Genomic DNA, 20,859 nt, shown 5'->3' with positions numbered 1-20,859 from the left:
GGCTGGGGACTCTAGAACCAGGGGTCACAGTCTCAGGATAAGGGGTCGGCCATTTAGGACTGAGATGAGGAGGAATTTCTTCACTCGGAGGGTGGTGAATATTTGGAATTCTCTGCCTCAGAGGGCTGTGGAGGCTCAGTCGTTGAGTATATTAGAGGCTGAGATAGATTTTTTGACTCTCGGGAATCAAGGGCTATGGGAATCGGGCGGGAAAGTGGAGTTGAGGTCGAAGATCAGCCATGATTTTATTGAATGGCGGAGCAGGCTCGAGGGGCCGAATGGCCGACTCCTGCTCCTGATTGTTATGTTCTGATGAAACTGCCCCACCACCTGTATCTACACATCAGAACATTTTGTCCGGCCCTTTAGTCTCCACAAATTGTGAGGAAATAGTTCTCACTAAGTGGCCTGTCGGTTGCGTTTGTTAAGTGGTGAAGGATTGGCGCTGTGCAGAAAGTCACCAGACAGGAAAGCAGTGACAGATCGCAGGATAAAGTGGCAGATTGCAGAATAGCTTTGATTTCTTCCGTACAACCTTTGGCACGAGAAAATATGCGGCCTATTGCCACCTTGACCTCTCTCGGCAGGGTCAGTTAGAGTTGGTTAGTTCCCTGGAATGGCCACTTTATCAAAACCTGCAGATTCAAAAGCATTTATATGCTCAGTGAACCCAAAGCATTAAATCTTTGCTTTCTGCAGCCGCCGATTGATAAATTCATTCTCCGCACGGAACTCTGTACATCGACACGGGAGGTCCCAGGGCTGATTCCCCATCTCTGCCGAGCTAACTGGTCTAAATTGGGATTGTACAATTGGGTTAAACATTCCCAGGTAAGGGAAGAAAATAATTGGCTGGGGAGTGCTACCCTTGATCACAGACCATGATTGTTGCTGGAACTGTGCGCCTGTGGTTCTTTGGGCAAGTGAGGATTTGGCTGAGAATAAGCGTCGGTGTAGTAGCTCTCAAACACCCCCTGGTCCCTGGAGTGCAGGACCCATTGCCCAGTAGTGCCTCTGCTGAGGGAGGCTCCTCTGGTCCACTGCGCTATCGCAAAAGAAATATTGGATCGACTGGCTCTAATTCATCACGAGAACTAGAATCTAGGCTGCTAAATAATGCAACATCTGTAAGAGGCATATCGAACATTCTGAGCCGAGATCCTAAAGCTCCCACCCGCTCCGTGCGATAGACAGCCCGCCAACAGCAGCTTGTTCTCATCATTTATTTCTCCAGTTTCCCACACAGCAGCTGAATAAATTGACCCTCGGGGACAATCCTTGGGAATGGGGAGGGGGGGGGTTAAGGCCGGAGATTGGGGCCGGGGGGGGACCAGGGGTGGGTGGGAGAAGAGAGGTCGGCCGCAGTCACAGCATGGAGCGGGTATCAGTGCTTGCGATGGCGGGGGCGGGGTCTGCGATGGCGGGGGCGGGGTCTGCGATGGCGGGGGCGGGGTTTGCGATCGCGGGGCGGGGTCTGCGATCGCGGCGGACAAGGGGGGTGAGAGATCGGGGTGGTCGCGGCGGTGGGGACAGGGGCCACGATCTGCAGAGGAGGCCGACGGTTGGGGGGAGTGTTGTGGGGGAGAGGGGTTGACGGGGAGGAGGGGAGCACTCCTGCTCCTCTGGGCCCACAAGGGAGTGCTGTAAAAGACACTTACCTTCCGAAGCCTCCCTTTCGCTGCCGGATTTCCCGAGCCCTGGGAAATCCATGTGGCAACTGTTGCATTTAAGTCGGGCTCCCGATTGCACTGTGGGACACTTGTAGACACACAACCGCTGTGAAAATGGTGGCGGGTCGGGGGAGCGTTCCCTGTTTTAACATTTTTAACCCCCCCCCCCCCCCACCCAGCGTAACTTTGCACCGTCAGCAGAGGAGAAGAGAAAAGGGAAGCGAATTGATATGGGGATGGTGGGGCAATTTATCGGAAAATATTGGACATTGGCGTAGAATCGGAAGACCAGCAGTGTACAGCCTGGTGCTCACAGGTTGATGTGGTTTGAAAAATATTTTTAAGGTTAATTTTTTTTTTTTTCTTCATTTGTGAGTTTAAAATTTTGTCGGAATTTCTCTGGCTAATTTTAAACTGTTCACTGAAGTAGGACAAGGCCTAAAATAACAGCCGAAAATGCTGGAGATACTCAGCGGGTCAGGCAGCGTCTGCGGGGAGAGAAAGAGTCAGGGTTCCGGCTCAATGACCCTCTTTCTCTCCCCACAGACACTGTCTGACCCGCCGAGTACTCAGTTTCCAGCATCCGCAGTATTTTGTTTTTGATTAGTAACACGGCCGATTGATATTATTGATTCCAAAACAGAACCTCCGGACCTGTTAAACATAAAAAGAAAGGCAGATTTGCATTTATATAGCGCCTTTCACGACCCAAAGTGCTTTACAGCCAATGAAGTACTTTTTATTTCAAAGTGTAGTCACTGTTGTAATGTGGGAAACGCGGCAACCAATTTGCGCACAGCAAGCTCCCACAAACAGCAATGTGATAATGGCCAGACAATCTGTTTTAGTGATGTTGATTGAGGGATAAATATTGCCCCAGGACACCGGGGAGAACTCCCCTACTCTTCTTCAAAATAGTGCCATGGGATCTTTTACACCCACCTGAGAGCAGACGGGGCCTCGGTTTAACGTCTCATCTGAAAGACAGCACCTCCGACAGTGCAGCACTCCCTCAGTACTGCCCCTCCGACAGTGCAGCACTCCCTCAGTACTGCCCCTCCGACAGTGCAGCGATCCCTCAGCACTGCCCCTTCGACAGTGCTCCCTCAGTACTGCCCTTCCGACAGTGCAGCGCTCCCTCAGCACTGCCCCTCCGACAGTGCGGCGCTCCCTCAGCACTGCCCCTCCGATAGTGCGGCACTCCCTCAGTACTGCCACTCCGACAGTGCAGCGCTCCCTCAGCGTTGCCCCTCCGACAGTGCGGCACTCCCTCAGCACTGCCCCTCCGACAGTGCGGCACTCCCTCAGCACTGCACTGGAGTGTCAGCCTTGATTTTTCTGCTCAAGTCCCTGGAGTGGGACTTGAACCCACAACCTTCTGACTCCGAGACGAGAGTGCTGCCCACTGAGCCACAGCTGACACCTTTAATTAAAGCACTAAAAGAACATATCCATTTAATAGTGAGAATTATAGAACATCTCTTGTCGGACCTCAGTCAGCAGCTGGTTTTCGTCTGGAAAAAATTGTTGCTGTAATCCCCTCTAGCCCCACAACCCCCTGAGATGTCTGTGCTCCTCCAATTCTGCCCTCTTGAGCATCCCTGATTTTAATCGCTCCACCATCGGTGGCCGTGCCTTCAGCTGCCTGGGCCCCAAGCTCTGGAACTCCCTCCCTAAACCTCTCTGCCTCTCTACCTCTCGTTCCTCCTTCAAGACACTCCTTAAAACCTCCCTCTTTGACCAAGCTTTTGGTCACCTGCCCTAATATTTCCTTATATGGCTCGGTGTCAAATTAATTTTTTTTGTCTTGTGCGGGGGGGGGGGGGGGGGGGGTGGGGCAGGGTGTGGGGGGGGGGGTGTGGGGGGAGGGGGGGTGCGGGGTGGGGTGGGGGGGGGTGCGGAGTTGGGGGAGGGTTGTGTGGGGTGTGGGGTGGGGGGGATGTGCTGTGAAGCGCCCTGGGACGTTTCACTCTGTGAAAGGCGCTATATGAACACAAGTTGTTGTTGATGTGTTTATTTACGCTGTGTGCTGTGACTAACCCGATTCTTGTCCCGTGTGCAGGTGATCCAGCAGGCACTGCACCGACAGCCCAACACTGCCGCCCAGTACCTGCAGCAGATGTACGCCGCCCAACAGCAGCACCTCATGCTGCAGACCGCAGCCCTGCAGCAGCAGCACCTGAGCAGCGCCCAGCTGCAGAGCCTGGCAGCCGTGCAGCAGGTAAGCAGGTGGGGGGGGGGTAGGGCTGAGCGGGGGATGGGGGGGAGGGCTGAGCGGGGGGTGGGGGGGAGGGCTGAGCGGGGGCTGGGGGGGAGGGCTGAGCAGGGGCTGGGGGGGAGGGCTGAGCAGGGGGTGGGGGGGAGGGCTGAGCGGGGGCTGGGGGGGAGGGCTGAGCGGGGGCTGGGGGGGAGGGCTGAGCGGGGGGGGAGGGCTGAGCGGGGGGTGGTCTGTGGGGGCTGGGAGCAGTGTTGGTACCGCAGCTAAAGTGGACTGTTGCGTGGTATTGGGATGAACCTCTGCGTACCAACTTGCGTGCTTGGTAAGATCTGACGTTGGGCTTTTGCCATTATATATACACTTGGGGTTTTCTCTTGTCACGGTGTCGGAGCACTCGTCAGATGCTAAATGTGGTGGCAGCCCGCAGGTTGATCCCGGGTCTGTGCTGAATTGGCTGTTGGTAACAAAGGTAATTGGCTTCAGTGCCTCTGGGCCAGCCAACTGCGATCCCTGACCCTGATCACTGTCCGCTGGCCAAACTGGAGACACACATCTGTAGAGTTCAAGTTAGGACAGGATCACGTCCAGCTGTGATGCCCCATTACACCTGTCTGTCACGCCAGAGTGTCAGGAGGAGGCGAGGCAGGACATACAGCGAACATAAGAACGTAAGAAATAGGAGCAGGAGTCGGCCATTCGGCCCCTCGAGCCTGCTCCGCCATCAATAAGATCATGGCTGATCTGATCTTCGCCTCACCTCCACTTCCCCGCCCGCTCCCCATAACCCCTTTTTCCCTTATCATTCAAAAATCTGTTTATCTCCACCTTAAATTTATTTAATGTCCCAGCTTCCACAGCTCTCTGGGACAGCGAATTCCACAGATTTACAACCCTCAAAGAAATTCCTCCTCATCTCAGTTTTAAATGGGCGGGCCCCTTATTCTAAGATCATGCCCCCTAGTTCTAGTCTCCCCCATCAGTGGAAACATCCTCTCTGCATCCACCTTGTCAAGCCCCCTCATAATAACGTTTCGATAAGATCATCTCTCATTCTTCTGAATTCCAATGAGTAGAGGCCCAATCTACTCAACCTTTCCTCAAAAGTTAACCCTCTCATCCCCAGAATCAATCTAGTGAACCTTCTCTGAACTGCCTCCAAAGCAAGTATATCCTTTCGTAAATATGAAACCAAAACTATACGCAGTATTCCAGGTGTGGCCTCACCAATACCCTGTACAACTGTAGCAAGACTTCCCACCCATCTTTGTATCATCAGCTAACTTGGCTACATTACATTTGGTTCCTTCATCCAAGTCATTAATATAGATTGTAAATAGTTGAGGCCCCAGCACCGATCCCTGCGGCACCCCACTAGTTACTGTTTGCTAACTGGAAAATGACCCATTTAACCCAACTTTCTCTGTTTTCTGTTAGTTAGCCAATCCTCTATCCATGCTAATATATTACCCCAATCCCGTGAACTTTTATCTTGTGCATTAACCTTTTATGTGGCACCTTATCGAATGCCTTCTGGAAATCCAAATACACGACATCTACTGGTTCCCCTTTATCCACCCTGCTCGTTACATCCTCAAAGACCTCCAGCAAATTTGTCAAGCATGATTTCCCTTTCATAAAACCATGCTGACTCTGCTTGATTGAATTATGCTTTTCCAAATGTCCTGCTACTGCTTCCTTAATAAAGCATTTTCCCAACCACAGATATTAGCTATAGTTTCCTGCTTTTTGTCTGCGTCCTTTTTTAAATAGGGATGTTACATTTGCGATTTTCCAATCCGCTGGGACCGCCGCAGAATCCAGGGAATTTTGGCAGATTACAACCAATACACCCACTATCTCTGCAGCCACTTCTTTTCAAACCCTAGGATGTAAGCCATCAGGTCCAGGGGACTTGTCTGCCTTTAGTCCCAAACAGTCTACAGCGTCTATTTAAAAAGAGTCTCTACAAACTACAGTAAGCAGAACCCATGACCAAAACTGCAGCAACATATCCCGGTAAAAGCAGGGCAATTTCACCAGCAAAATGAAGTTGAGTGGAATATAGTTACACTATACAACATAAGGAGCAGGAGTCGGCCATTCGGCCCCTCGAGCCTGCTCCGCCATTCAATCAGATCACGGCTGATCTTCGACCTCAACTCCACTTTCCTGCCCGATCCCCATATCCCTCGATTCCCCGAGAGTCGAAAATCTATCGATCTCAGCCTTGAATATACTCAACGACTGAGCCTCCACAGCCCTCTGGGGCAGAGAATTCCAAAGATTCACCACCCTCTGAGTGAAGAAATTCCTCCTCATCTCAGTCCTAAATCCCTTATCCCGAGACTGTGACCCCTGGTTCTAGACTCTCTAATCTGGAACTCTCTTCCCCCAAAAATGCTGTTGAGTTGGGCGGGGTAGTCAATCGAAAAATTCAAATGTGAGATTGATTTTTTGTTAGTTAGTCAAGGAGTATGGACCCGAGGCAGGTAAGGTGGAGTTAAGCTACAGATCAGCCATGATCTAACGGTGTGCCAAGCTCGAGGGCCTGAATGGCCTCCTCCTATTCCTATGAAGTAGTGTCCTCATTCCCAAGCGCTATCCAGTGGCCCTGCCTGGAAAGTGCGACATCTGGACATGATTGTGATCTGAGCTAATGGCCCCACACACGAACAGCCTTCAACACTCGCAATTTAGGCACACGCAACAACAACCAGCATTTATATAGCGGCCTGTGACATAGTGAGACGTCCCAAGGTGCTTCACAGGAGCGTTGTCAAACAAAATTTGGCACCAAGCCACTTGAAGAGCTATTGGGACAGAGGTAGGTTTAAGGAGCATCTTAAAGGAGGAGAGAGAGGCGAAGAGGTTTAGGGAGGGAGTTCCAGAGCTTGGGGCCCAGGCAGCTGAAGGCACGGTCACCGATGGCGGAGTGATTAAAATCAGGGATGCTCAAGAGGCCAGAATAGAGGAGCACAGATATCTAAGGGTTGTAAGGCTGAAGGAGATTACAGCAATAGAGAGGGGTGAGGGCCGTGGAGGGATTTGAAAACATTGATGAGAATTTTGAAATCGAGGTGTTGCCAGATTGGGAGATAATGTAGGTCAGCGAGCACAGCCTGGGGGGGGGAGGGGAGGACAGGACTTGATACGAGTTAGGACATGGGCAGCAGAGTTTTGGATGAGCTGAAATTTATGGAGGATGGAAGATGGTAGAGGATGCTGACTTGGGTGAGGTGCGAGAGAGTGCCCATGGTAGCAGATTTCAGCACGAGTTAGTGTCTTTGTGACAGGACAGGGGAGGGCTTAAATAACAAACAAGAAAAGGAACAAGACTTTCTGTGATTTAAATATACAGCGTTTGCAATGAAATGTGCATTTGTTTTGTTTTATTCAGAAGGGCGACATTAGATGCGCCCAATGAACGAGTCTCTTGACGTAACTTGTTAAATTGCTGTGTTCACGGTGTAAATGGCACGGCACCATCAGGAGAAATCACAGCGATTGCAGCCCCAAGGGACAGAGCTCAGGAGAAGAGTGAGCTATGAATTATTTATTGATGGGCCTCACTGCCTGTTGGATCAAACTGCGCTGGAATACAATTAGATACTGTGATGACATGCAATTGTCTGCTCCTATGTTATCACTCCCAGCACAGACCCCCCAGCGATTGTCAGGCTTGGAAATCTGACTGTGATTTCCTTGTTTAAGAGCAGCTTCCCCTGCACAAGATGGAGCACGTTTTGGGTGTTGAATCACGCAGCACAGACAGCCCCTGCAAATCATCCGTGAGTGCTGGAAACGGTTTAATCTGTTTTTGATATGTTGCAGACATTGGATTATAGGGGGGCGGGGAGGGAGTTGAATAATTATGAGGGATTTGATGGAGAAACTGCTTCCATTGTCAGGAGGGTCGGTAACCAGAGGGACACAGATTGACAATAATTGGCAAACGACCCAGAGGGGGAGATGAGAATGTGTTCACGCAGCGGGTCGTTGTGATCGGGAACACGCTGCCTGAAAGGGTGGTGGGAGCAGATTTAAATAGTAACTTTCAAACGGGGGAATTGGATAAATACTTGAGAGGGAGATTGTGCCGGGCCGTGGGGAAAGGGCAGGGGGAGTGGGACTGATGGGATCGCTCTGTCACAGAGCCGGCACAGACAGGAAGGGCCGAATGGCCTGTGCTGTACAGCTGTATAATTCTACAGGTAGTGGGGCGAAAGGGCCTCTCCTTACAGAATGGGTCGAACACTCTGAACACAGGCACAGATACCCGTGTGGCCTCTGAGCATATTTCCCTCATTAAAACAGTGACTGCGCTTCACAAAGTACTTCATTGGCTATAGTGCGCTTTGGGACGTCAGGTGGTCATGAAAGGCGCTATATAAATGCAAGTCTTTCTTTCCTTTCATGTTATGAAATCGCTGGTGCAATTTTCGGTGAGGCTCCCGGCACAAAATAAACCCCGTAACTCGTAGAATCATAGAACAGAAGTCGACGTACACCCACCGCATCGCCCTCGTCCATAGGACTCGGCCTTCAGTCCTCTGCGCTTTGACGGCTGTGGCTTCACGTCCCTAATCCTGCAGAATCTCACCAGAGCGGCTGTTTATCATGCAGGCTATCCAACTGCGGAGGGCCTCACAGCCGAGCCACCCTGGTCTTCAGCCGACACGAAGTGTGCGTCTTCCCCGCGGCATTCATTCGCTCAAATTCGTGGTTGTGTGCGAGTCTCTGGGGCGGGACTTTGAACCCACCTGACTCGAGGCGAGCGAGCGACCTAGTCAGCACACGTGTACGACACACACGCACACACATCCTCAACTTCTGAGTGAGTGGGGAAGAATGTTTGTGATGGGAGTTAATGTACAATACAGGTGTACTCGACGAGAATTCCGGTCGGGGTGCCCAGGGAGAGCGGAGATCGTCCAGCATCAAACAGGCCGCAGGAACTGCATCAGCTGCGGAAAGTTTAAAGTGGTGCAGTGTTGCCTGACCGTGAATTATTGATTTATTTCAAACTGTATTGGCACCTCTCAGCAGCTGCGTGTGGACACAGGCAGGGCAGTGAGGGCCCCCCCCTCCCTCCCTCACACCCCCCCCCCCGGAGGGAGGGCCGCGAGGGAGGGAGGGGGGGCCGCGAGGGAGGGAGGGGGGCCGCTCACTGCCCTGCCTGTGTCCACACGCAGCTGCTGAGAGGACGGGGGTCTGCTGAGGGCCAAGGGGCATCCACACATTGGGACAGAAGGGAAAAACGCCAAAAGTTCAGCATTTGGAACACTTTCGCTAACACGGAAAGAATTCTGCCACAGCCTCTATCTTAAAGCCATTCATAATTTTTGCCCAGCCCGTGTGTTTGTTTAGCAATCACTCCCTCTCTGATAAACCGCGCACGCTGAAATGACTTTACCTCGAGCGTGTGTCTGCGTGCCGTCCTCGAGCTGGGTCCCAGATGTCGGGGGGGGTGCTCCCGCAATGGCTGTGGGACTGAACCCCGCAAACTGCCAGGCCCCCACTGTCAGCCCCAGACTGTGGTGTGCGTGTTCCCACTGGCCTCGGCACCAGGGTTAGCGAGGTCACAGGTCGGCCGTCACTCTCGAGCGCGATCCAGGGACCCCGCTAGAAACCGCCTGAGCGAGAGGGCGTGAACGGACTTTGTTGCAATTTCCTCAAATTTCTTAATGAACAGCCTCTCAACTCACTGTCTAGAAAGAAAGACTTGCATTTATATAGTGCCTTGCACAACCACCAGTCTCAAAGCGCTTTACAGCCAATGAAGTACTTTTGAAGTGCAGTCACTGTTGTAATGTGGGAAACGCAGCAGCCAATTTGCGCACAGCAAGCTCCCACAAACAGCAATGTGATAATGACCAGATAATCTGTTTTTTTTGTTATGTTGATTGAAGGATAAATATTGGCCCCAGGATAACTCCCCTGCTCTTCTTCAAAATAGTGCCATGGGATCTTTCACATTGACCTGAGAGAGCAGACGGGGCCTCGGTTTAATGTCTCATCTGAAAGACAGCATCTCTGACAGTACAGCACTCCCTCAGTACTGTCCCTCCGACAGTGCGGCACTCCCTCAGGTGCGGCACTCCCTCAGTATTGCCCCTCCGACAGTGCGGCACTCCCTCAGTACTACCCCTCCGACAGTGCAGTGCTCCCTCAGTGCTGCCCCTCCGACAGTGCGGCACTCCCTCAGTATTGCCCCTCCGACAGTGCAGCACACCCTCAGTACTGACCCTCAGTACCGCACTGGAGTGTCAGCCTAGATTTTTGTGCTTAAGTCCCTGGAGTGGGACTTGAACCCACAACCTTCGGACTCAGAGGCGAGGGTGCTGACCACTGAGCCACGCCTGACACACCATGTGATTCACTGCTCGGGCAAGGTTCTCGTGGGCACTCGGTGCCCAGGGAACTGTTGCCCACACTGGTCCACAGAGTAGGCAGGCAATTTTTGTTTTTAAATAATGGAAAAGCTGTACTTTGTTTGTGAAATGGATCCATGCGGAGTTTATTGATGGGAGCGAGAGAGCGTGTTTGCAGGGGTTAGTGACCTTTAACCTGACCTCAGACTGGCCGTGCAGCATTGCCTGCATAATTCAACAATCCTCACCCCAGAGCCCATGGGACTCACAGCCAAGCAATGAGATTGCAGCTTCTGACCAAACTCACCATCTACAATCCATACATGCATCTTTTATTTACATCTTTATGGAAGATTGCCGGGTGTGATTGACTGCCCTTCGTTGTGGAAGGGTGCACTTTGCACTTTCAGCCGGTGACCATGACCCTGCAGTGTGTGTGCAGGAGATGGTGTCCATGGAGACAGCGTAGAACCACCAGGCAGGAAGGCAGTCGAGGAGTTCATTCAGCGGGATAACGTTGCGGTCAGAATGGCATGTAATATAACAACAACAACTTGTATTTATATAGCACCTTTAACCTCCCAAGGCACTTCACAGGAGCATTACGTGCTAAAAATTTGACACCGAGCTGCATAAGTAGAAATTAGCACAGGCGAGGTGGGTTTTAAGGAGCGTGTTGAAGCAGGAAAGAGAGGTAGAGAGGCGGAGAGGTTTAGGGAGGGAGTTCCAGAGCTTGGGGCCCAGGCCACAGAAGGCACGGCCACCGATGGTGAGATTGCAATGTGAAATATGCTCAGTTTTTCATTGCGTGGTGATAGCTGGATCTGTCCGCCTGCGCACTCGGAGGCAGAGTGAGCGAGCAGTGAAGGGGAGACCGGGAGCTTGGCTGGTTTTCTCTTGCCCTCAGTACAAACTCCGGGGTCACTGCCACCGAGGCACAGCTCCGCGAATTCAGATCGACCCGGGAACCGTCCTGCTCGCTATCGTTTGTCGCCCTTTGCCGTGTACAGCCTCGCTGCTGTGTCTGCCTTCAAATCGTGAAAAGTGATTCCTTGGCTGTAAACCACATTGCGATGTTCTGCGGGCATGGTAAACCCTACAACGATGCAAGCTCTGCCTCCTTTCGTTATTTGTTTCATTCTCTCCCTCTCTCCTTTTTCTCTCTTACTCTTTCCTTTTCTCTCTTTCACTTGCTCTCTCTTTCCTTCTCTCTTTCTCTCTCTCTCTCTCCTTTCTCTTTCTCTCCCTATCTTTCTCTTTCCAGCTCTCTCTCTCTTTCTCTCTCTCTCACTCTTCCTCTTTTTTTGCTTTCTCTCCTTTCTTTCTTTCCCTCTCTTCTCTTTCCTTTCTCTCCTCTCTCTCTCTGTCCCTCTTTCTCTCTGTCTTTTGATAACCAAACAATGTCCCATACCCCCATTCTCTCGCGCTGAGCTGGGAATGATGGGATACAGCGTTGCGGCTGGAACAGGCGGACCAGGATCAGGTGTACGGGGGTGGGGGGGGCCGGGGGTGGGAGGGGTGATTTATCCCACCAGGAGGGAGGGAACAACAGAAAATGAGACGTCCTAGCATCCTGCTAAAGATCAGCTTCGGCACAACTGGGAGCAGGTCACGACCCAACTCATCCGTCAGCAGCTCAACAAAATATGTGGATGGCAGATGATGAAAGAGATTTGCCAAGTGGATCAGATTGCAGAGCGAAGCCCCTCACCACAGGGGGGGGAGCACAATCTAACCGGGCCTCCAATTATTGTGGCTTTCCATTACTGGTCCTCCAAATTTCTTCAACCGCAGCATTCATTCACAACTCCAGAACGTATTTATAGTGATCATATCTGTACGTTACAATGATTAGATCAACAATATGTTTATAAGTTCCTGTGTCCACGGTTACAATGGACCCTGGCCGTGTGTAAGTCGTCCAACTCCCCCCGGGGAGAGACTCTACCACCACCACTGGGCGCAGGGTGTAATTACAGCGGCAGGTTTACATTACAAATGTGTTCATAGGAATTTATAATGGGAATACATAAATGTAAGTGGCAGCTGTGTCTCTGAGTCAGTAGGTTGTGGCTTCAGGTACCACTCCAGGGACTGGAGCACATAAATCCAGGCTGACACTCCAGTGCAGTACTGAGGGAGCGCCGTACTGCGCTGTCGGAGGGGCAGTACTGAGGGAGCGCCGCACTGTCGGAGGGGCAGTGCTGAGGGAGCGCCGCACTGTCGGAGGGGCGGTACTGAGGGAGCGCCGCACTGTCGGAGGGGCAGTGCTGAGGGAGTGTCGGAGGGGCGGTACTGAGGGAGCGCCGCACTGTCGGAGGGGCGGTACTGAAAGAGCGCCGCACTGTCGGAGGGGCGGTGCTGAGGGAGCGCCGCACTGTTGGAGGGGCGGTACAGAGGGAGCGCCGCACTGTCAGAGGGGCAGTACTGAGGGAGTCTTTCGGATGAGACGTTGAACCACTTCACAGGAGCAATATGAGATTTAAAAAATTTGACACTGAGCCGCATAAGTAGAAACTAACGCGGGTGACCAAAAGCTTGGTCAAAGAGTGTCGTGAAGGAGCAAAGAGAGGTAGAGAGGCGGAGAGGTTTAGGGAGGGAGTTCCGGAGCTTGGGGCCCAGGCAACAGAGGGCACGGCCACCGATGGTTCAGCGATTATCATCAGGGATGCTCAGGAGGGCAGAATTAGAGGAGCGCAGACATCTCGGGGGGGGGGGGGGTCATGGGGCTGGAGGAGATTCCAGAGATAGGGAGGGGTGAGGGCCATAGAGGGATTTGTAAACAAGGATGAGAATTTTGAAATTGAGACATTACTTATCCGGGAGCCAATGTAGGTCAGCGAGCACAGGGGTGATGGGCGAGCGGGACTCGGTGAGAGTTAGGACACAGGGCAGTGAGCACAGGGGGTGATGGGTGAGCGGGACTCGGTGCGAGTTAGGACACGGGGCAGCGAGCACAGGGGGTGATGGGTGAGCGGGACTCGGTGAGAGTTAGGACACAGGGCAGTGAGCACAGGGGGTGATGGGTGAGCGGGACTCGGTGCGAGTTAGGACACGGGGCAGTGAGCACAGGGGTGATGGGTGAGTGGGACTCGGTGCGGGTTGGGACATGGGTCAGCGAGCACAGGGGTGATGGGCGAGCGGGACTCGGTGCGAGTTAGGACATGGGGCAGTGAGCACAGGGGGTGATGGGCGAGCGGGACTCGGTGCGAGTTGGGACATGGGTCAGCGAGCACAGGGGTGATGGGCGAGCGGGACTCGGTGCGAGTTAGGACACGGGGCAGTGAGCACAGAGGGTGATGGGTGAGCGGGACTCGGTGCGAGTTAGGACACGGGGCAGTGAGCACAGGAGGTGATGGGTGAGCGGGACTCGGTGCGAGTTAGGACACGGGGCAGTGAGCACAGGAGGTGATGGGTGAGCGGGACTTGGTGCGAGTTAGGACACGGGGCAGTGAGCACAGGGGGTGATGGGTGAGCGGGACTCGGTGCGAGTTAGGACATGGGGCAGTGAGCACAGGGGGTGATGGGTGAGCGGGACTCGGTGCGGGTTGGGACATGGGGCAGCCGAGTTCCCCATCGCTTGCCAACAAAAATGAGCGCAGGATTTAATGTTGCCAGCACTTTAGCGAGAACGTCTACTCATTAGATTAGAAATCTCCCGGCCGAAGCTAGCAACCAGTTTGAGGCGCGCAGCGAGTCGGGGTCAAAGCACTGGTTTTGTGACTTGCTCCCTCCCTGTGCTGTTGACGGAATGGTTTTGTTTTGACACGCGAGCTTTAGCAGGGATGCTGGGATTCTCAGTGCCGTGGTCCCAGCATTCTCTCTGAGATTGTGGAGACTTGTCACGGGGCTGGGCGTTGCTGCTGAGTATTTCTCTTGAAGTGCGTAAACTTCCCAATGCAGGATTGGTGCGGCTCTGAAATGTGTGCAGTCATTTTAATAATCTTGTAATTTAGTAAAATATCAATTGAAAAGATTAACCACAACTGCAATAACAGCGATTATTTCTTCAACTGTTTGGATTTTTGATTTGCAGTCAAGCACGTAATCATTGAATGAGATGAGTGAATGGGATATTTACAAGTAGATGCCATGACTCTGCCAGCCTGTAATAACCTTGAAGCCTTGTATTAACCCATTGGATTAACTCGGAAATCCAGCATTCAGGGATTCCCAGTCCGAGCTCCCGGGAATACAGCCTCCTGCAGCGCGTACGGCATCGTGCAAATGGCCCTCGTATTTCAAGCTAAGAGTATGTTCTGCAGGCTGTTATTACAGCAAAATATCCACTTACTCCAGAGCGATACTCTTTCCCTTTCAGGGCTTCCTTTGATTTATAGATTCCTGTCAGTTGGTGCTTTCAGTGGTTGGAATCACTGAGTGGCCGGTACAGAAAAAAACATCGTGCCTTTCATGCCCCAGGTCGTCCCAAAGCGCTTTACAGCCAATCCACGCTTTTTGGAGTGTAGTCACTGTTGTAATGTGGGAAACACAGCAGCCAATTTGCACACAGCAAGCTCCCACAAACAGCAATGTAACAATGACCACATCATCCGTTGTTTGAGTGATAAATATTGGCCAGGACACCGGGATAACTCCCCTGCTCTTCTTTGAATTAGTGCCACGGGATCTTTTACATCAGCCTGAGAGAGCAGACGGAGCCTTGGTTTAACGTGACACCTCCGACAGTCCGGCACTCCCTCAGCACTGCCCCTCCGACAGTGCGGCACTCCCTCAGTACAGCCCCTCCGACAGTGCGGCACTCCTTCAGTACAGCCCCTCCGACAGTGCGGCACTCCTTCAGTACAGCCCCTCCGACAGTGCGGCACTCCCTCAGTACAGCCCCTCCGACAGTGCGGCACTCCCTCAGTACTGCCCCTCTGACAGTCCGGCACTCCCTCAGTACTGCCCCTCCGACAGTGCGGCACTCCCTCAGTACAGCCCCTCCGACAGTGCGGCACTCCTTCAGTACAGCCCCTCCGACAGTGCGGCACTCCCTCAGTACTGCCCCTCTGACAGTCCGGCACTCCCTCAGTACTGCCCCTCCGACGGTGCAGCACTCCCTCAGCACTGCACTGGAGTGCCAGCCCAAATTTATGTGCTCAAGTCCCTGGAGTGGGATGTACTAAGTTAGGCAGGAATGGTGATAACTGAGGTTTGCATAGGGGAATAAATTAAACAGAAGTTGTGGGTAATCCAGATTTCGAGGTGTGTGCTGTTAACGGGCTTCACTGAAAGGCGTTTAGATTTCCATCCAGCCCCTTTTCTAATGGTGGCGATTTTAAAGGGATGACGCTGTACGATATTGAGCCTTTCAGATCAAGAGGCTCCTGCGTCTAACCTCGGGTCTGTCTCGTGTTTGCTGAACATCGGATACGGACAGGATCTGGTTCAGCTCTGATACTGCCGCTGATGACTCGGGACTCAATCCTCGCTGTCTGTGACCACACGCAGTGAGTGTTCGAGTGAGGTACTGGAGGGATTGGTGGGCCCATACACCTCATCCATTCCGTGCTGGTCAACACCTTCAGCTGTGGAGAGCAGGCAGAAACTGGGGGAGCAGCATGTGACTTAAGAGCTATCCACTTGGAATTTAGGGCATCGTCTCAGGATAAGGGGTCGGCCACTTAGGACTGGGATGAGGAGGAATTTCTTCACTCGGAGAGTTGTGAATTTTTGGGAATTCTCTGCCCCAGGGGGCTGTGGAGGCTCAGTCGTTGAGTATATTCAAGGCTAAGATCGATAGATTTTTGGATATTAAGGGAATCCAGGGGTGTGGGGATCGAGCAGGAAAGTGGAGTTGAGGTCGAAGATCAGCCGTGATCTCATTGAATGGCGGAGCAGACTCGAGGGGCCGAATGGCCAACTCCTGCGCTTATGTTCTTAAAGCGTAAATACCAAACCATCTTTAGCAAAACCAACTTTGAGGGTGAAATCATGATTAATAAATGCTCCAAGAAGCCTCTTTGCTTATATTGTGTTGAATGTGAAACCTGGAGGCTGTTTGTGTATGGATGGGTGTGTGAGGTTGGAGAGGATGAAAGTATCGGTGATAGACAGTGAGTACACGTGGATGGTGAGAGCCTTCTCATGGCCCACCCTGTTCCGTGATCTTCCATCGCGACTAACGTCGTCCCGAAGGACATCGATCATGTTCAATCCGCCTCCCGCGAATGCCGTGTCCATCAACTCGCAGACAGGACGTATCCTGGGCCCGAGCTGTCGGTGTGACCGAATCGAACAGAGCAGCGCCCAGAGTCCGCATCCCAAACACACCCAAAAATGACGGAAAGCCAATGAGACCTTCAGGAGCAAGTGAGTGAGTGAGTGCTTCAGGTGGCAGTAAGAGCTTTGTGGCCAGGCTGGGATTGAATTAAATGTGGGCTGTAAGTGAGATTTATCAAGATGGACGGGGGCAGTAATGGAGAAGGGGGCTGAGGGCAGACAAACCGTGTCATTGCAGCTGCGACAGCGTAGCTCTGGTTATCGAGCAGCGGGGGGAAGCAGTGCGTCTCCGCGGGCAGCCGAATCAGATTGCCGCGCAGAGGCCCAGACAGGAGGACTAGAAACAGTATATTGAGAGGTGCGGTGATAAAAGGGACCGGGCCTCAGATCGGGTTACACACAAGAGCTTTGCCATCAGAGGAGAGAATACAATCTAATTGCCTCGAGGTTTTCATGTCCTCTCCCTGTGATAGAGGCCGACTTTTAAGCAATCTTCAGAATCTGTTCACTGACACAATAACAATGTAATGGGCACTGCTGATTCCCTTTAGCAAAGTGGTCAGAGATATTAACTCGGTTATTGCGAGCTTGCGTTTGGTAATAAGTGGAGGAGGCAGACAAGCAGCAAGCATGCGACCTCTGACTTTGCCCTCGGGCACCCTGCATCATTACCAGGAGCCTGTGCATTTGTTCAATGGGGAGTTTTCCGTTTCCAAGCTCGGGCTCTGCAGGTCCCTACTCCCCAGCTCTCTATTGATGGAATGAAGTGTCACACCACCCCGTCTGCCTGCCAATACTGTCTGTGGCGGCTCAGTGATGAGCTTTGTAACTGTGTCTGGGCAATCACCGATCGTGCGACTGACCGAGTAGGATAGGGCAGCCTGTGCAAGGGGCCGCTGACAGTATTCATTTGGCTCGTGCTTTCCAATTGATTTTTAACTCGGCAATCAAATCTGGGATGTTGACTCGATGGAGCGAGAGCTTAAACTATGACTGATTGCAGGTAAAGGAGGTCATCACTGTAATATCTTAACTGATCAACATCTTAACTGTAATCTTCAAATCTTTACATTGTGCTGTGAAGAGGGTTAATTTGTGAATCACTATCGATCCGTTGTACAATTCCAGCGACTGCCTATCGGGTTGTGAATGGACTTGATGCTGGAAATGAGCACGAGTTAGTCTCTATCTCTCTCACACACAGGCAGTCCCCTGGTGTCGAGGATAACTTGCCTCCACACTAAAATGAGTTGTAAGGTGACTGTTGCTTGATCCTGAACCATTTTAAAGGGTGGGATGGCCGTTGCACACTGGTTACCAAATGGGCTTGGCTGAGCGAAGCCTTGGTCCCTTGGCACAGGGGTCCAAGACAATCGGAGACCAGGCATTGCTACATAGGCCTATCACTCACTCACTCACTCACTCACTTTCAGAGATCGCGGTGTCGGTGAGCACTCTGATCTCGGAGCAGTTTGTGTATTTGCCCATTGAACACTGACACCGTGCCACCCCCCCACCCCCCCGGCTCCAGCACACTGCTCTTTGAAGCTTAAGGCGCAGAAAGATTCACTGAAGACATTCTGGTGACATTCCCTACATTGTAACATGGGATTTAAAGGCACCGAGCAGCTGTTGTGGAAGTCATGGAATCATCATAGAGGTTTACACCACAGAAGGAGGCCATTCGGCCCATCGTGTCTGCGTCGCTCTCGTTGGTCAGAAGGATGCACGGTGGGCCTGGGCTCGTCTGTCCTCGTACACCCCACACGGGGGAACGTTACACACGGGTTTGGGAAAGCTGAGATTCTGGGTATATAAAACAACATTCGGAACACTGTGTGGGGGATTACCTGGAATATGGGAGTGTTTAAACGTCTTCCTGTTACCTCCGATGCCACTTAACCTTATCTGGCGATGGTTTGTGTTCATGTTTCACTGTGTGAGTGTTTATTTAAAATATATCTGCCTGAATGTTAATATGATTTTATAAAAATGTAAGTTGCTGGTTATAAAGTCCCAGACTGACCCAAACACAGTAGCACCTGAAATGACTACGCACTGGAGGGGGGGGCGGGGTGTAGGGACGGGGCTGGGGGGGTGTAGGGGCTGGGCGCGGGGGGAGGGGGCTGCTATTCTGTATTTCCCGTGCTGATTAAGCTAGTATTGCACGAGGCAGCACATCACCACATAGCCTGCCAACACCAATCTCCCCCTGTCTGATGTCAGTCAGCCGCACAGCACAGGAGGATTACATTCAATGTAATGTGTATTGGACTTGTCTTGATTCCCGAGCTTGGGGCCCTACTGTACCCTGTCCACAGGCCGGCGGTCCAGGAACCGACGACAATCCGGGTAGGGAGTGATGACTTAGAATGGAAATTGCATTCTGTGATTTAATTTCAAGCTTACTGTTATTTAACAAGTTAATAAAGATTTAGAACATAAGAAATAGGAGCAGGAGTCGGCCATTTGGCCCCTCGGGCCTGCTCCGCCATTCAATAAGATCATGGCTGATCTGATCGTGGACTCAGCTCCACTTCCCTGCCCGCTCCCCATAACCCTTTGCTCCCTTATCGCTCAAAAATCTGTCTAGCTCCGCCTTAAATATATTCAATGACCCAGCCTCCACAGAGAATTCCAAAGATTCACAACCCTCTGAGAGAAGAAATTCCTCCTCATCTCAGTTTTAAATGGGCGACCCCTTATTCTGAAACTATGCCCCATAGTTCTAGATTCCCCCACGAGGGGAAACATCCTCTCTGCATCTACCCTGTCAAGCCCCCTCAGAATCTAATACATTTTAATAAGATCACCTCTCGGCCTTCTAAACTCCAATGAGTACAGGCCCAACCTGCTCAACCTTTCCTCATGAGACAACCCCTTCATCTGGTGCACAGTGTTCACTTGTGGATCTGCCGGGGTCCAGCAGCCTGGGGTTTGCAGCACAGCGGTGAAGTCACCTGCAAACTTGGTGTGTATATTGAGAACATTACTCTATATAGGCACGATAGTGCAGCACTCCCTCAGTATTGCACCGGGAATGCCAGCCGAGATTTTTGTGCTCAAGTCCCTGGAGTGGGACCTGAACCCCCACAGCCTTCTGACTCAGAGGCGAGGGTGCTGCCCACTGAGCCTCAGCTGACTTAACACAGAAAATGTTCAAACTGGTAGTGAGGGAAGCTGCTTCTCTGGAGCAGCACAAACAGGAATTAGAATATTTGTCAGCTGGGTTCTTGCAGTAGCAGTTGAGAATAACTCCACTCCCAGCTCCTGAACCTTATTTAGAGGTATGCCGCAGCACTGATTTAAATTACTTTCACATTGAACATATGTGCTGTGATATTTTTTTAATTTAAAAGGGATTATTGTGGATTAAATCGCTTGCATGGCTATGGGCAGGTTATTAACCTGAGCATCTGGCTGCAGTAATTGTCTTTTGACAAAGTGCAGGTCATTTGTTAACATGTCTGTGGTAATTCCACACACTAAACTGTAAACGTTAGAAGCAAATGGGAATGACTAAATGAAGCAGTTGCAGTGGCTGAGGAGAGGGGCAGTCCCACCTCGTTAATCAGCTCCCCGTACCTCGTTAGTTCAGTGCACCACTGCTGTATGGCGACCCGCACAGAGCAGGATTCTGTACTGGCTGATTCGGCAAGTGGCAGCAGTGGGCTTGCTGTAATTGGTGTCAAAGTCTTGGTGCAAGAGAAGGGAAAGCATCAGATGGGACTCCCATTCTCCATCGCTCTCCAAACACCGCTACTGGACATCTACATGGGCGAGGGGAAGATTGGCTGTCAGGGCACCTAGAATCAGAGAACGGTTACAGCACAGAAGGAGGCCATTGGGCCCGTCAAGCCCGTGCCGGCTCTCTTCAAGAGCCCCTCAGCCAGTCCCACTCCCCCGCCCTTTCCCTGTAGCCCGGCAATTCTTTTCCTTTCAGGCACTTATCCAATTCCCTTTTGAAAGCCACGATTGAGTCTGCCTCCACCACCCTCTCAGGCAGCGCACTCCAGATCCTAACCACTCGCTGCGTAAAAATGTTTTTCCTCATGTCGCCTTTGGTTCTTCTGCCAATCGCCTTAAATCTGAGTCCTCTGGTTCTCCACCCTTCCACCAATGGGAACAGTTTCTGTCTATCTACTCTGTCCACACCCCTCATGATTTTGATCATGGTGGCTTTAGCCATCGATACGGAAGCAGTGGGGTAGATTTTGTCGGCTCTTGGAAATGATCAGACGAGCGTTTGGCTGCGACGCCATCCGTGGAAACAATGGGCACCAAAATTCACCATCTAGGCTGGCAGGTGAGGGAGCGTGTACACGGGCGGGGGGAGGATATATACAGGGGGGAGGGAGAGGATGTATATGGGGGT

The 20,859-nt window shown here is 52.0% G+C and overlaps 1 protein-coding gene across 8 annotated transcripts in view; it reads left to right on the top strand.

The window, feature by feature from the left end:
• Positions 1 to 20,859, top strand: part of LOC139228989 (polyhomeotic-like protein 2) — a 271,331-nt gene that overhangs the window by 154,526 nt on the left and 95,946 nt on the right. For all 8 annotated transcript variants that reach the window (XM_070860640.1, XM_070860641.1, XM_070860644.1 and 5 more), the window contains one exon: positions 3,733 to 3,891. In XM_070860640.1, the coding sequence (XP_070716741.1) occupies positions 3,733 to 3,891 (159 nt within the window). The remainder of the gene's footprint in view (positions 1 to 3,732; positions 3,892 to 20,859) is intronic.

Source organism: Pristiophorus japonicus, chromosome 18, assembly GCF_044704955.1.
Source record: "Pristiophorus japonicus isolate sPriJap1 chromosome 18, sPriJap1.hap1, whole genome shotgun sequence".
Classification (NCBI taxonomy): domain Eukaryota; kingdom Metazoa; phylum Chordata; class Chondrichthyes; family Pristiophoridae; genus Pristiophorus; species Pristiophorus japonicus.
The sequence above is the reverse complement of the archived record's forward strand: the minus strand, read 5'-3'. Positions and strand labels throughout refer to the sequence as shown.